Below are 15,647 nucleotides of genomic sequence, written 5' to 3'. Positions count from 1 at the left end.
CTGTAATTATCTTCCACTGACGCTACTGTGAAAGGACTAGGCTGTTCACCGCTTTTACGTCAAAGAACAGTTCTTTATTCGTTTACCAAAATGTACTAACCTACAACACTACCATGAATTAATTACACACCGAGGGGAAAACAAACAAACTTCACCCATCACGTTGTTCTAAATCGCATTAGCCTAATTGCTTGATATGCAGAATTAAGTTTACTTTTGCGCATCTCCCTCAATTCCTCCCCCTCCCGTTCTGTGTCTGTCTGTCTGCCTGCGTCTGCGCTCGTCTGGGGGAGAAGTATTTTACCCCGAGTAACAAGAAGGTTAAAAAAAAGGGAGAAAACCAAACCAAACCAAACCAAACCAAACACCTCTTTGGAATGTCTGACAAGGAAGGAAAGGTATGTACCATTACAATTTTGTATGAACAAAATTGTATCTTGGCAACAACAGGGACATATATCCTGATACCTTCCTCCTTTCCGCTTGCCTACTAGAAAAATGTTCTCAAGTCAGGCCGCAGGAGAAGAGGCGGAATGTAAATATTATATAAAAAGGGGGCATAGAGGCAGTCTGTGTAAGGAATCAAGGGCAGGGGAGTGATGTGTAAGCAATCACTTGAAAGACAGGAAGAATTTCATCACCTGGAGAAGTGAAGGAAGAGGGGAGAGAAAGTGCAGAAACACAGAGGCTTCGAGAATCAATGGGGAATCAAAAGGCTCACATGGCCTTTTTCATTTCTATTTTTGCATGTTTTACACTATGTATAACATATTAAGGTATTAGTATGTTTATAATCTATGATACATACATTGGAGATGCCCACTCGAGGAATTATTTATAATAGGGAACACGATCCAAATATTTGGCAACCATTGACATAAGGGAATCTATCTGAGATTTCTAAGCAACTGAGTGGCTAGAGCATGTGGGTGTCTTACAAAAGTAACCGTGTGTGACGCATGAGGTGGGGTTAGGAGGAGGACTGCAGGCAGAGAAGTGGAGCTGGAGGCCACGACCATGGTCCAGGTGGAGGGTGCTGGTGAGGACCTGGACAAGGCCAACAGAGAGGGTGGAGGCGGAAAAAGGAGCAAGAACAGGAAATTCTTTGGGAAAAGTAGCATCAGGTAGGACTTCCATTTGGAAGGCACAGGACGGGGTAAGGAAAGTTTGGGATTCTGAAACTGTTACTTTCAGAGGAGTAGCAGTGATAGCTTTTGTGAAGACAGAATAAAGGAGAAACTATGGGGAAGAGGGCAAATGAGAAGTCCAGCTTTGGAAACGTTGAGTTTAGGTTGCCTATAGAACATGCGGGTGGAGGTGGCTGTTGAAACAGTTGGAATTCCAGCCTGGAACCCAAGGAACTAGCCAAGTAAGACTTTGGGTACATAACCCCCTTACGTGGGGACCCATCTCTTTTTCCGCCCCGGAGTCCTTCAGTCTATCTAAAAAACGCAAGGAGCGCCTCTCTGCGCTAGGCCCCATTCTCACGTGTCAGCAGGCAAGGGCTGTTAACAAGCAGAGGCCATTTCTGGGCTGAAAAAGCTGATCCCTGGCACTAGCTACTTGGCCATTGGCCTCTGTCCTGGAGGTTCACACAACGGTCTTGATGCCACACTTCTATCAGGTGAGGAGCCCAAAGGCAAGGGCACTCATTCTCACTCCTCTCACTACAGCCCTCCCCACACTGTCTGCCACATCGGGACCCAGAATCCACTGGAAACCTTCAGGAGGGGGCACTGGCATATGGATAAAGAAAGTTGTCAACCAAGCCCCCAGGAAATCCATTGACCCTTAGGCAAGGCAGTTCTCATTTGTGCTTTCTCTTGACATTTGGGACATCACCAAATGTGAGTGAGGAGAGTGTTTGAATTTTTTTTTTTTAAGTTTTTTTTTTTTTTTTTTAAGATTTTACTTGTTTATTTGACAGACAGAGATCACAAGTAGGCAGAGAGGCAGGCAGAAAGAGAAGGGGAAGCCGGCTCCCCGCCAAGCAAAGAGCCGGATATGGGGCTCCATCCTGAGACCCTGGGATCATGACCTGAGCTGAAGGCAGAGGCTTTAACCCACTGAGCCACCCAGGCACCCCAAGTGTTGAAATTTTAAAAGCAAATATTTTCAAGCTTCCTCATGCTCAGACACCATGCATTGCTAATAACTGTTTTAGGAAAACAGCCAGAGCCAGTTGACGATGACTGTGGCTGACGATTCAAGAATGCAAGATTTTTGTACCAATCCAGTGACTGTCCTTGATCCTGGAGCAAGACATTGAACTAGAGCCCCTCAGTCTCCTCGCCATGAAGCTTGACTACCTCATGCAGATGCAGGACTCATTGATTTTCTGTTCTGCAATGACACTTTAAGCCAAAGAAGCCAGAGATGAAATTGTTGACCTTAAGATTTTTCCTGTTTCTGGGGGCAGTTTGGACACAAATCCACAGAGATAGGACAGAAGGTAAGTGAAATTGATGGTGCTACATAACATCATCTAAACAAGCATGGGCCAGAGGGGGACATGAAAATGTCTAGCTGCCTTCATGGCCATGAGACATAGACCGATCACAGCTCCTATGATGTCATATTATATACATCACATCTGAGCTCCTTGTCACCACTGAGCCGGACTTAACACTAAGTAGTGAGACAGGGTATCAGTGACCTGGACTTTCAGGGCAGACATTCTCTCACTAGAGGACTGAGTCTGCTGTGACATGCAATCCTGCGTGGGAGCCTGCAGGGAGCCTGAGCTGCAGCTGTAGAACGGTGGGCCGCCCAAGGCACTGACAGTAAACATGGCGGCCAGCTGTGGGATGCTGGGAAACCGCCACTCTTGAGAGGGTGGCCAGAAACCTAAAGGATAGCTCAAACTTCCTCAGAATTAGAGTCACCTCCAGGGACATTCTCTAAAAGCTGCTCTGCAAACCAAAGGATAACTTCAAGAGACTTTATGGGAAGGACCCAGAGGACCATGTCCCTATGGGTAAAGGAGATATACCACCTGGATTTTAGTTCTAAACCCCTGGACTGGAGACACAGACAGCCTAGGGCTCAAAGCAGTGCTTAATCAAACTTCAGATCCCTTAGGTACAGCCTTTGTCCCTTTGAAAATACATGCTTTTGATGGTAACTCTATATGGAATAAAACTTCTCTTATTTTGATTCTTAGCAAATGGAGATCAACTATATAGATTTTAAGACTTATTGTTTTAAGACTTATGTTATGAGCCAAACCATCAAGTGTTGGATGCTTAACCAACTGACCCAACCAGGCACCCCAACATCAGTTATATTTTATAATATTTTATATTTTATATAAATATGTATAAATATGTAATTATTATTTATATTATATATTATATAAATTATATGTAATATATAATTATTATTTATTATTATATTATTAATTATATAAATATATAAATATATTTTATATTTTATATAATATATTTTATATTTTATATAATCAGTTATATTTTACCCTCTTTTTTAAAGTGGAAAATCTTGGGTGCCTGGGTGGCTCAGTTAGTTAAGTGTCTGCCTTCAGCTCATGTCCGTGACCCCAGGGTCCTGGGATCAAGCCCTGTACCAGGCTCCCTACTCAACAGGGAGTCTGCTTGTCTCTCTTCCTCTGCCCTCCCCGCCCCCATCCATGCTCTCTCTCTTAAATAAATAAATAAATAAATAAATATCTTTAAAGAAATGAAATGGGAAATCTTTCTCTCTTAGGCATCAAAAATAATCCACAATGCACACTACAAAAGAAAGAATACCATTCACACGTGTTTGGGTTATCAGCGCATGTAAAACTATTCCAAAGTGTGTGGCTTATTTTGGCTCACCATTTTGTGAGTCAGAAATTCAGGAAAGGCTGGACTGGACAGTATGTCTCTGAGCTGTGGAGCATCAGCTAGGGAGGCTGGGGTGGAAGGATCCGCTTTCCAAGGTGGTTTCTTCATCCACACACCGAGTAGCTCTATGTTTCTTGCCTCTTTCTCTACCCGCCTCACCCCCACCTTGATGTCTTTTTGTTCAGGGTTTTCTACAGAGCTTTGGCTCCTGGCAGCTTGGCAGCCTTGGAGCCATCAACCTCTTCTGTGGCAGCTCAGGGCTCCAAGGGTGAGCATTCCGAGCCCCAAGGGGAATGGCAAGACTCCTGACATCAGTCCTGGAACATTACTTTGGCCATTCTGTGAACCAAGCAAGTCACTTAGCCCAGAGACAAGGAGAGGGGAATGAGACCCCACAGCCTCATGGCAGGAATGTCAAAGAATCTGTGGTCATGTTTATTCCTCTACCGCATTTTTATGTACTCAACAAGGAGAAAGTTCTCACACATGGGATTTCCACATCACAGATAAACGTGTATACCATATACCCAAACTGATACAGAAGCAAAAGCATGGCTTTGGCTTTGAAATCAGTTATAGGACTTTAATGGATGATCCTGAAGCACTGAGACTCATTGCTTAAATTCACTGAAGACTGAAGTTTTGTCTGTGAAGCAGAATAACCCTACATTCCAGGACTATTGTGTGGATAACTCGCACAAAGCCTACATCATCCAGGTCCCTCAGTGGCTTTTAATGCTTTTAAGCAGACCCAGAGAATAGTGAGGATTTCACCAACCTGCTTTTAAAATACTGTATTTATGATAAAACCTGTGCATAATCTGAAAGAGAATGAAATGTGGCAGAAAGGATCTTCTCAGGCTCAAAGCTACAGTTTTTATTTTATTTTTTTTAAGATTTTATTTTTTTATTTAACAGAGAATACCACGAGAGGCAGGCAGAGAGAGGGGAAGGAAAGCAGACTCCCTGCTGAGCAGAGAGCCTGATGCAGGGCTTGATCCCAAAACCCTGGGATCAGGACCTGAGCCGAAGGCAGAGGCTTCAACCCACTAAGCCACCAAGGTGCCCCTCAAAGCTCCAGTTTTTAGAGGAAATCCACTACAAGCAGCTTCATGGAATGTGCAAGTTACCCCCGAATTTCTGCCATGGTATTCGAAACGCCTTTACTTAACAATCACCTACAGAACTGGCAGAACAGCACCATCTTTCTGAAACTACCATTATTCAGGCATTTGGGGAGGTAGGAAAAAGCGAAATTCATGACAGGTTAGCATGCTCTGACCTACAGGTGCTCAGCGGTGGTGGGAACATTTTGGAAATGTGCTGGAGATGGTTTTACCTGGTACCATGGGGGGTGCTGTGAGCACTCCTGACCTTTAAGGGCAGAAACCAAGGATGCCAGACAGATGGAGCCGTCCACACAATGGAGCACTGTCTCCCAATATGGTCACACGAGTGAAAACCTCATTTTGGTGAGCCTAGAGTTCACCTCATTCTACATACAAATATATTTTTACTTAGCTGTAATATATACTGTATTTTCCAGGAATGCAAATAATACATAGATCAAGGGAAGCCTGTTCTCTATTTTGTTTAGGATTTCAAGGGTTGTTTACAATTTGGGAAAACCACGTCACTGGCAGGAGGACCAGCTTGTGTTAACCGAGTCGCCGACAGCCCTGTTTGAGGCCTCAGTGGAGACAGCGGGTGTCAAGCACCAAACCGCTTCATTATGGCGCCCAGAAAAGGGCGCCTGCACCGGAAGTAATTATAAATTACTTTGCTTTTACTCCTCTTTATAGTTCAGGCATGACATTACACCAGGTTTTCTCCGATAAGGGATGCAGGAGGGCTGTGTTATCTGGGAACTTCACTCTGGGATTGTAAACAGGGCATTAAAAACATTTGCAATGAAAGTGAGGGTTGAGTCGGACAGGACTGAGAGCCTACTGCTTTAAAGGAAGTTTGCTGTGGATCCAAAATGCTTTTCCAAGTGGAAACACCAGGGAATCATTTCCTTTCTGGAACCTGCTGGACCTGGGAGCAGCCCAGCCAGGCTGAGCAGCAGCAGCTGGCTCTGGGGCATGAAAGAGCTCTTTCTCCTCAGCCCTCACAGGTGAAAAGACATGGACGCCCCACTGGCTTTTCAACCCTGAAGGAAAGACTCAGCAGGCCTTTGTGACCCTCCACAAATTATTTAATGTGAGCCTCAATTTGCCTACCTGTGTAATGGAGATTTTTAAAAAATAGCCTTATAGTGACTTCCTGTGTGGTTCAAGTCAGACAAATGAGATAAAGCGTGGCAAGCGCTTCTCTCGGCATCCCTGAGCATACGCGGCTCAATAAACGGAACATGTATTTATTCCCATTTCTCCAGCACTGTACAGTTTACAAATACCCCATATACTATTTCCTTTGAACTTTATTTGCATTAACCAAAGCACCTTCCCAACAACTTCCGGAGCACTGTATCCCATGATCTGATCAACTCGGGGTGACACCCAAAATGGCGCATGTTCTTGCCACAACACCTTGCTGTCTTCACCCATGCTGGTGTTATCCATCACGCCATCGCTCACACAACAAATGTTTACTGAGGACTTGCCACATTCAAACCACTGGGGCTCAGCAGTGGAGACAGACAGGGAATACCATCCCCAGGCAGGAAGGGAGGCCCAGGGTAGCCACCCTATTGGCCCCAGGTCACACTGGTGACCGTTCACCTGACTTTTCCCACTCAGAATCCATGCTGCTCCATGGATATTTATTCTCTACCTTTCTGAGGACAAAAGTACCCCAGGAGGAAGTTCCTGAATGGGAAAACTAGGGGAAGTTCTGGAGGGGAAAATGTCCATGCTAAAAAATCGGAAGTTTCCTACAACGGCAGAGGGGGCGGCCTCTTAAGAATGGAGTCTGTGTCGGCTGCATCCTTTGCAGACCCTCGGGAAGAGTCTGAGGCTTGCCCTGGGAGGGAGGAAGGCCTCTATAATCCATTCAATCTAAGAATCGAGGAATCACTGTGAGACCACTTCTCAGAGTATAGGGTTTTGCTTTCAATTTATCCCTCCAAATGTCAGATAAACGTTTTTTTCCCTCAAGTTCATTAGTTTGGTTACATTTTAACCTTCCAGCTTCCAAAGAAGGGTGAATGGACTTGAACATGGTCTGGAACTTAAGTAATTGCATGGTCCCAATGCAAATTCTTCTTAACCTGCCCTGAATCTGTATTCTCATGGAAGAGAAAGAAAGCCCCCTGGAAACTGATAATCTACCAAGTACACAAGCAGAATACAGGAAACCTTGGCCAAAGGAGGCCTTGGGTTTGCTTGACTTTGTCCAGGAAGCTGTGTAACCTACACTATCCACTATTAGAAATCTATAAGGACCAGTCATGTCTTTGGTCCCATGGGATTTTTTTTTCCTTCGGGCATGAAAACATGAAATATAGTCCCTAAAAACAGTGACCTAACCTGTGCCCAGAAATATATCTTTAAATGATTATATTTCCAGTTTATTCTACATCACTCTGGTCTCCATCCAATTAGTAGAAACTCAGCACTTGACCTTAGCAGAGGCTGGGGCTGATTTGGAAACATCTGTGAGACAAACTTTTCTAAACGTTCTTTTCCCTTACTCTGCTAACAGACTGCTTTCAGTCCCTTTATTTGTTACCAGGTTTGTGACAAATGACTTCTAACTGAAAGGGAGGGCGAGAGAAAGAAAGGATCAGTCCTCCATACTATTTCAGATCACTGGCCCCATACATTGGCACATACATCACACCCAACTTGACTTTATAACTTCAGTTCCCTGGAGAGAGTTTATATTCACCTGGTCTCATTAAGGCAACACACAACTGTAAAGGTCCCACTCTGGGACCAATTAACTGTTTCCCTATCAGGCACCAACATAACCACACCGTGCAATTTGCTCTCCTTCTTTATGTCAAGTACTTAATGTTAATTATGTTACAAACACTCAAAACAAACGCTGTATTTTCATACTGTGGGTAGTGATTTCAGACACTAGAACTAGTTGGGGTTTTTTCTCCCACTCTTTGTGTGCTTTGTAATTTGTGCACCCAAATGTTGATTATCTACAATTATTCTCTTGAAGCATTTTTACAAATGAGTTCTTAAGATGGATACAATCAAATATGCTGGAGCATCTCACAACATCTGAATGGGATTATATTATATTATTATATTATATTATATTCCCAACATAAGGGGAAATGCACAGATGGGCACGTGCTGTACTGACCCCCAGATCTCATGGCAAACACCCTAGCATAGGCAACAATGGCAACAACATGAACCAATGACATACATTTCTCAAGACTGAAAAATGACCGAAATCTATTCCTGGAGTGGCGTTCTTTACTGATCAATAAGCCCAGTGCCTCCCACAACATTTTTGAGTTATTCCCTTTGGGATGAATAGCATAGCTTAATAGCTAATTGTTAGATGAAGTATTGATATCACCATAACTTCCCAAAAGTGAGGATACCAAATTCCAAAGGGCTGTGAAGAAAAGCAGCCAGGCTCTTTCTCAAAAGGCTGCAAAGAAAGAGAATAATTCCTGTTGGCTTGTGATAGTGTAGAAATGGCGAGGCCCAAAGGAATTGTTCCTTACGGGACCTCTAAAACCTGTCTCTGAAGCAAAAAGCACAAATGAGCCAAAGCTATCTTTCACCTGTGGTTTTCTCTCCAGTTCTTCCTTTCCTTGTTCAAAGTTGCCTATCAGACAGGATAAAATCCTGCCACGAGGCCCCCCCCTCCCCCGCCCCCAGCCAGCTCGAAGGCTGCATCCAGGGCAGACCCTCAGATATGGCCTCTGTGGTCTTAACCTTGGTCTGGAGGCGGGGCTCGGGCCCAGCTCCGCACACCTGGGAAAAGCAGACGCCTTGGTGTTTGACCCTGGTTTTCTCATCAGAACAATGATGTCCCAGGATGACTTGTGGACAAATGTGAAAGGAAAAAGGAAAAAAACCTTTCCCTCCATCTAAAAGGAAATAACCCTATAAGCTGACAGTCCTGTGCTACCTGTTGGCCATTACTGAGCCTGATCTGAACTGCACCAGCGGGTACTAGGGGTGGGAGAGTCGGTGGGCAGGGGTGGTCAAGCACTCGTTGGAAGGGCCACGGAACAGGCTCTCTCCTTTGGGTTTTATCTCACTACTTCTTTGTTAAGGGTCATTTTCCAATGGCTGGACTGGGACCCAGTGAGGGTAATTCTTTGCTCTGCCAGCCCAGTGTTTGTTCCCAAGTTTAGTACATCCTCATGAAAGTTTTCCTGTTTCTTTAGGATTAATTTCAAGCCATATGTTTCTGTTTTGAAACTACGATGGCTTTTGCTCTGTAACGATCAGCACAGAGAGAGAAAAAGGGCAAAGGCTTTTGTTACCAAATACTGAGCTCCCAAAAGTTGAGTCACTATCATGGGGCTAACTAGACAATGTCACCACCTTGCAAAACACAGCATTGACACTCTCTTTCCCTGGCACGTCAATTTTCTCCTAACAGCCAACTCCACTCTTTCTGTATTGGATGCCTTCTGGAGAAAGTAAAGACACCATTCCTCAGCCAAGCCCCTCCCTCAAAGGGTTGGCACAGCTAGCCGGCAGGAGTACGCAATCATTCTTGAAAATCAGCAACACCAGGACCAGGTTCCGTTCATCCCATCAATCAAGGCAGCTGCTGAAAAAGAAATGCACACGTGCTTCCCCACAAATGAAAATTTAGGTGGAACATGCCTGCATCTGTGGGAGAGTCAAGAGGGTTTCCCATGGTTCTATGCCATTGGATTCTCTCTAAAACATACCTGGTCTGAGGATAACAACAGCCATCGCAGGGAAGCCTACACTGTGGCTTCCAAATATATCCCCCTTGGTCCAGGGCATCCCAGAGACCCAGTGGAATGCTTTTCAGCTTAATACAGAGTAAGACCTGTCACCGGGTAATAAATTCCTTTCTGTCCTAAAATAGTAGTCCACGACGTCATCATTGCAAGAAGCGAGAGGTGTTTTATCTCCTCGTGGTGGCAAAGTGCCTCTTTTGATTGAAAAATGCTGATTTATCCCAAAAGGCACTACTCCTGCCCGCTGCTCATCTCCATCCCACCCTCCTGAAGGATGTTCTTGACCGTGTCGACGCTGCTAGCTGAACCCAGCAGCAAACTTTATCACCAGCATGCCATCCTCGCCAGACTCTTGGCTGAGAGAAGCAGAAGCCCACCTGTGCTAACATTTGAAGGACCCAGAGGAGGAGAGGGAGGTCTGGCTTCTGGAGGAGTGATTTGCACTCATCGCTGCTTGCCTTCTGGCCACTGTGGCCACATAGCAGCGTCCCTCATCCGGCTTCCCCTGAACATCACCCAACAGTGACTAGCAGCGCTGAGGAGTATTTGTGTGCGTTGTGGGGAAGGGCTCCCTGTGGAGCCAGCTGCTCTGTCTGCCCAATGCTCCTGTACCTCTTCAGACACTAACATGTGTAGGTCAGAAGAAGCCAAATTTCAATCGGCCACGAGCATAGCCAAAATGGCCCTTCTGCCCGCAGCTCCTATTCTCTGAATCTCAACCTAAATCTCAACATCTGACAAGCCGTGGGTGAGAGTTTGCAGAAATATTAGGGAAGAACCCTTGCCAGAACTGAAACCGAGATGAAATCAACAATAGAAAAGCACTCAGAACCTCCTGGGCTTGCAGCCAGAGCCCTGGAACCTCGCATGCGACTACCAACAACTGCGGGCTTTGCCACCACGATTCATAGCAGAGATGGCTCACAGAGATTTATAGCAGAGACTAGAGTGTGGCACTCCTGGAAATGCAGAGGGTTGGGGGGGGGGTGTGGAGCGGAGGTAGAAAAGGACAATGAAGAAAGAGAAAGGGACAAATTCACAGGCAATCTCAACAGTCTGAGACACTCCTTTCAATCTCGGAAATGTAACTGTGGTTGGGGCGATCCGAATGGTCTTGGAACCTCACTGGAAAATGTCACAATAGATGTTTGAATTAAAATCCAGTAGATTTGCCAAAAGACCGATTGTTTAAAATTGGCAGCATTCCAGAGAACTTCCTAGGCTGCATACTGCCCGGGGCTGAGAGAATTGCTAATTCCAGAGAAAGTTAATTATCACCTTATTGATAAAGGGGTAATTTTTAAAGCTTATGGTGTGGCTTTTGTGACTCATTAATTAAAATTTAGAGTCATTTACCAGACACAGTGGTGGCTTCTCTCTCTCTCTCTCTCTCTCTCTCTGTGTGTGTGTGTGTATATATATATATATATATATATATATATATATATATATATATCCCAAACAATTTGATTGTTCTCCCAGGGGCTGTTATTAATCCCCCTCATCTCTCCTCACCTGTCTGCCTTCGGAGGCAACAAAAAACATTAAAAACGCGTAAATCTCAAACCAGCCTTTGGGGAGCTGGCTGAATTCAGATGTCCAAGGAGGCGCTTAAACAAAGCTCCCTCCTAGATAGTTCCAGGGCGCCCACCCCCACGACGAACCACGGACGCTCACACCCAAAGGGACTGCTTGTCCCTTCGCAAACTTCGGCTCCAAAATGTGAGACCGAATTTTACACCCTGGGGTGGCGAGACGCAGTGAGATGCCCCCTCGTTTCTCTTCTCTCCCTCGCCGTCCCCGAGTCAAAGCAGGTGGCTGGGTAGGAGAGGAGCGGCGCGGGCTGAACCTGGAGGGGACTCGGCAGGGGAAGCCCCAGGCCGGCGCCGGCCGGGTCGCCTCCCGCTCGGCTGGGGACGCACGGGCTGCGGCGGGCGCGCCCCGGGGCTCCCGGGCGTCCGCGCGCGGCCGAGGCTGCCGGGGGGCACCGAGCCGGGGAGGGACGACGCCCCGCCGAGCCCCGCCTGGGAGCCCCCGGGAGCCCGCTCCCGGCTTCCGCCCGCCCCACCCCTGCCTGGACCCAAGCGTGTCGGGGTCTGTGTGTGTGTGATGCGTCTCCGATCTGCAAAACAGCCTGAAAGGGAACTCCCCCAACCCTACGAACAGGTATTCCTCTCCGAGCGTGCCTCCTTCGGATTTCGGGGAACTTCAGGGCTGGGATGCTGCCTTCAGTGGGTTGGAAGTGTGTGAGCTCCACGACTGAGATGGAGGCATCAATACATCCACCAAGTTAAGAGAGGCTGGATGCCATCTGCTTGTGATTTTCACATCATTGCAAGTTAAAAAATTAAAAAAAAAAAAAGTTTAAATTCGATCTTTGTGCATTGGGGCATCGCTCGGATCTTTAGAATAAGCCAATACGAACGACTCCACGTTGAAAAAGTCATGACTTTCTTGAATTTTCAATAGAAAAGTTCCCGCGGCGGGACGACAGCACGTGGGGGCTGGCTGGCTCCCCAGCAGCTGGTCCGCGGGTCCTACCTGCTGCTCGCGCGACCCCAGCCCCCCGCAGCCGAGAACCAGAAAGCGAAACTGCTTCTGCTGGTTTCACTTGCCTTGAAAACACACCACCAAAAGCAAATAAGTGACCGAAAGCGATTTACTCCTGTTTCTCTTATTGTTTTCTTTCTATTACCATTCATTTACTTTTTTTTTTTCCTTTGCGGTAAAATAAAAGTCATTTTGGTGCCACAAAGAAATGTAAACATGTTAAGCACGGAAGAATTGGGGTTTTGGGTGGGATTTGCTCTTGTGATTCGACAAAGTGCACCGACTGAGAGATTTGCCGAAATATCACAGAGACTGTCTACATACACAATTTAAAGAGCTGAAGAAAACATATTCACATTTTTTAAAAAACAGTTGCGTAAACGCATAGATTTAGAAGGTAAAGATCTGAAGCCATCAAACAACTTCCCTAAAACCAAAGTTTCCATGTTAAGGTTTTGAGTTGATCACTACTGACTTTCTAGGTAATCTTCACCCAACTGCGACTCCTCGGTAACTGCTCCCCCTTATTTTCTCAGTCTGGTTCTACCAAGCAACATACACACACACACACACACACACACACACAAATGCTCCACACAAATATTGTGCCTCTAGGTAGTTTACTTTACCACACTGTAAATTCCTTCAAAGTTATTTTTGTGCTTTCACTCCAAATATTCTTTTTTCTTTTTAAGTCTTGAGAAAAACAAAACAAAACAAAACAAAAACTATGTCTCCCACTCTTCAAAAATGGTTCCTCTGGTTGAAAAGAAAGAAAAACACGAGAATATACAACGCCTCTATTCTGACGTGTCGCCGGGATCACTTTTTCAAGTACCACAGTGTCTGAGACCAACCAAAAGCCACTTTCCAGAAAGCTACTGATTGTCTGACCCTCTTGAGATGGTTAGAGGATCCCAAGACAACACCATGAGGCGCCTCTCCATTACTATTAGGGGTAGCGGAAAGAACTTGGACTTAGTGCCTCAATTATGGGTCAAATGATTTCCACACAGCTGACACCACCCTCGTCCACTGTCCTGTCCTACTCAGCAAGCAACCTGGAGAGGAAGCTTTGTGCACCGGGTCGTAGTCACGCAACACCCCACCTGGGAAGAAGGTGACTCTATATTTGAACTTGGGAAAACTGATCCTGATGCTTCATAGACACCTGTTTTTTTTTCCTCCAAAACTAACCAGTACCTGCTATTAGCAGTAAATAGTATTCTCATCTATCTTGATAAATTAAGAAAAAGACATTACATTTACAAAGACATTGTAAAATATTCTACCTGGGATAGAAATAATAAAACTCAATTTTAAAAAGTACTCTTGTGAGTCACAACACATTAATTTTACTAATTAAATTTTAGTAAATAAATATGTTTATCCCAAGACATAGAACACTTTTTGAATTAGAACCAAACCAAACAAAAGCAAAGCAAAATCATCATGCAAAAAAGTAGAACAGTTATTTGAGTTAATATTTGGGGAAAACAAAAACAACTTTCTATGTCTTTCAATGCAGAGTTAAAGAGTAATGAACGTGTAAGTACCCCAAATTTATAAACTATATAATTCTAGACGACCTCTTCCTCTCTGCGATCTGGTTAAGAAATCAAACATTTTTGTTCTGCGTAGGAGGAACTGAAGTTACCTGCTGGCCTTAGTGGTTTGAGTGCAGGACACTCGGGCACTGCCATGGAGGGAGGAATGCAAGCCAGATACTCTGGAACAGGTCACCTGTCATGCTGACAGTAGAAAGAGAAAGATCCCGTGTCAATGGCACGCCCTCCAGTTATGCATCTCCCTTACCTACGGCTGGTGCACCGGAGCCCTGATCAGATTCTTGACCAGGCCGGGAATGTTGACTCAGAAGACAGATGACTTTCAGAACATGCAAACCGAGTATTACAAAAGCTAATCTTCCACCCGTGTGTTAGTAGCTCACAGTGAGTCTCCAGCAGCCCCGCTCTCCGGCTGCAAACATCTCATTAGACTAATGCATTCAGCACAGGCAGAAAACTCGATTTACCATAGCTACAGCAATGAATTTCCATTACGATGACAGCTTCAACCACATCATGTCCGGAAAACCAGCCAACCACTGGCTTTTAAAGAACACACACATTTTACATGCAGAAAACGAGGCGTGTGTGTGTGTGTGTGTGTGTGTGTGTGTGTGTGTGTGTGTTTCGTGTTTCCTTCCTCTTAGCAGCCCAACTCAGAGAAACGTGTGGTATAGCTTTTTGCCGACATGAGCTGCAGGGTAATGACACTTCTGCTTCTTTGGTAGTTACATCCTTGTAATAACCTGAATTATGTCACAATTGTCAGAATGGGTGTTTCCAACATTTCGGTTTTCATTGCCCCTCCTCTGTTGCCATAGAAACCGGACTGCAACATCATCTCTTTGTCCCAGTCCTACAGCAGTGTGGGCCAGCGCCGGGCTTGTAAGATAGTGGGGATCTGGACGAGTAAGTGTTTGACTTTAAACAGATAAAACGACAACGACAAAAATATTCTAATAACATGACTGTGTGGGAGAGAATGTGTTTGTCACAGTGTTGCCTACACAGGTGGACACACCATAGTCACACGGATAGACTCGACCGCTGTGGGCAGCACACGTGGTCAGAGAATGCAGCCAGGACTGGGGCTCTAATCCGTGTGTAAGCCCAGAAGCCCGTGTCCACTTGTGACCGTGATCGGAGTGTGCGTGGGCTCGAATGGACCTCATGCAGGAGAAAGGCTACTGGTCAGCCTCTGTGCCCCATTGTTTTCTTTGTGGCAAACCAGTTTACACTGGCCAAGGGACTTGATCCCCCCTTCTTTTTTAGGAAAGTGCAGCAAAACTCCGCATCACCCATTTCATTCCGCCCATTCTGGGGTATTATTCCCAAGTCTCTCCTACAAGATGAAAGATCCATTCAGCAAATCTGGGGCCACCCGCTGGCTTGCTCCTGTGGATGTGCAACAAGCAAAGTTAGCAAATGTTTAGGACTAACCATGACCTTGGGCCAGTAAAGGCTTAGGCCACAACTTGGACAGTTACTGAGAGTGACAAAAAAGAAATTGCAGTTTGAGGTTTTTCTGAATATATACACAGAGTCACCTTAGAAAGAAATAAGAAATCTCTCTCCTCGAATTATGAACATAGGAAAAAATTCAAAAATTTTTAAGACAAAGCACTTATTGAGCAAGAAATAGGGGCATCTGGGTGGCTCAGTCAGTCAAGGGTCTGCCTTCAGCTCAGGTCCTGGGGTCCTGGGGTCAGGTCCTGGATGAGGCTCCCTGCTCAGTGGGGAGCCTGTTTCTCCCTCTCCTTCTTCCTCTGCCCCTTCCCCCACCTGTGCTCTCTATCTCTTGCTTGCGCTCTCTCCTCTCTCTAA

At 45.5% G+C, this 15,647-nt stretch overlaps 1 protein-coding gene across 10 annotated transcripts in view; it reads right to left on the bottom strand.

Annotated features, from left to right (window-relative positions):
• Positions 1 to 14,415, bottom strand: part of SCML4 (Scm polycomb group protein like 4) — a 99,576-nt gene extending 85,161 nt beyond the window's left edge. For 2 of the 10 annotated variants that reach the window (XR_009354515.1, XM_059176950.1), the window contains exons 1-2: positions 14,291 to 14,415; positions 13,913 to 14,006 (exon numbers count right to left, since the gene is read on the bottom strand). Coding sequence is in view for 7 of the 10 variants with exons in the window: in XM_059176950.1 (XP_059032933.1) it covers positions 13,913 to 13,958 (46 nt within the window). In the remaining 3 variants the exon portion in view is untranslated. The other 8 variants (XR_009354514.1, XM_059176948.1, XM_059176943.1 and 5 more) reach the window with 6 other exon arrangements.
• Positions 14,416 to 15,647: the final 1,232 nt, after the last annotated feature.

Source organism: Mustela lutreola, chromosome 6 (assembly GCF_030435805.1).
Source record: "Mustela lutreola isolate mMusLut2 chromosome 6, mMusLut2.pri, whole genome shotgun sequence".
In the NCBI taxonomy this organism is placed as follows: domain Eukaryota; kingdom Metazoa; phylum Chordata; class Mammalia; order Carnivora; family Mustelidae; genus Mustela; species Mustela lutreola.
The sequence above is the reverse complement of the archived record's forward strand: the minus strand, read 5'-3'. Positions and strand labels throughout refer to the sequence as shown.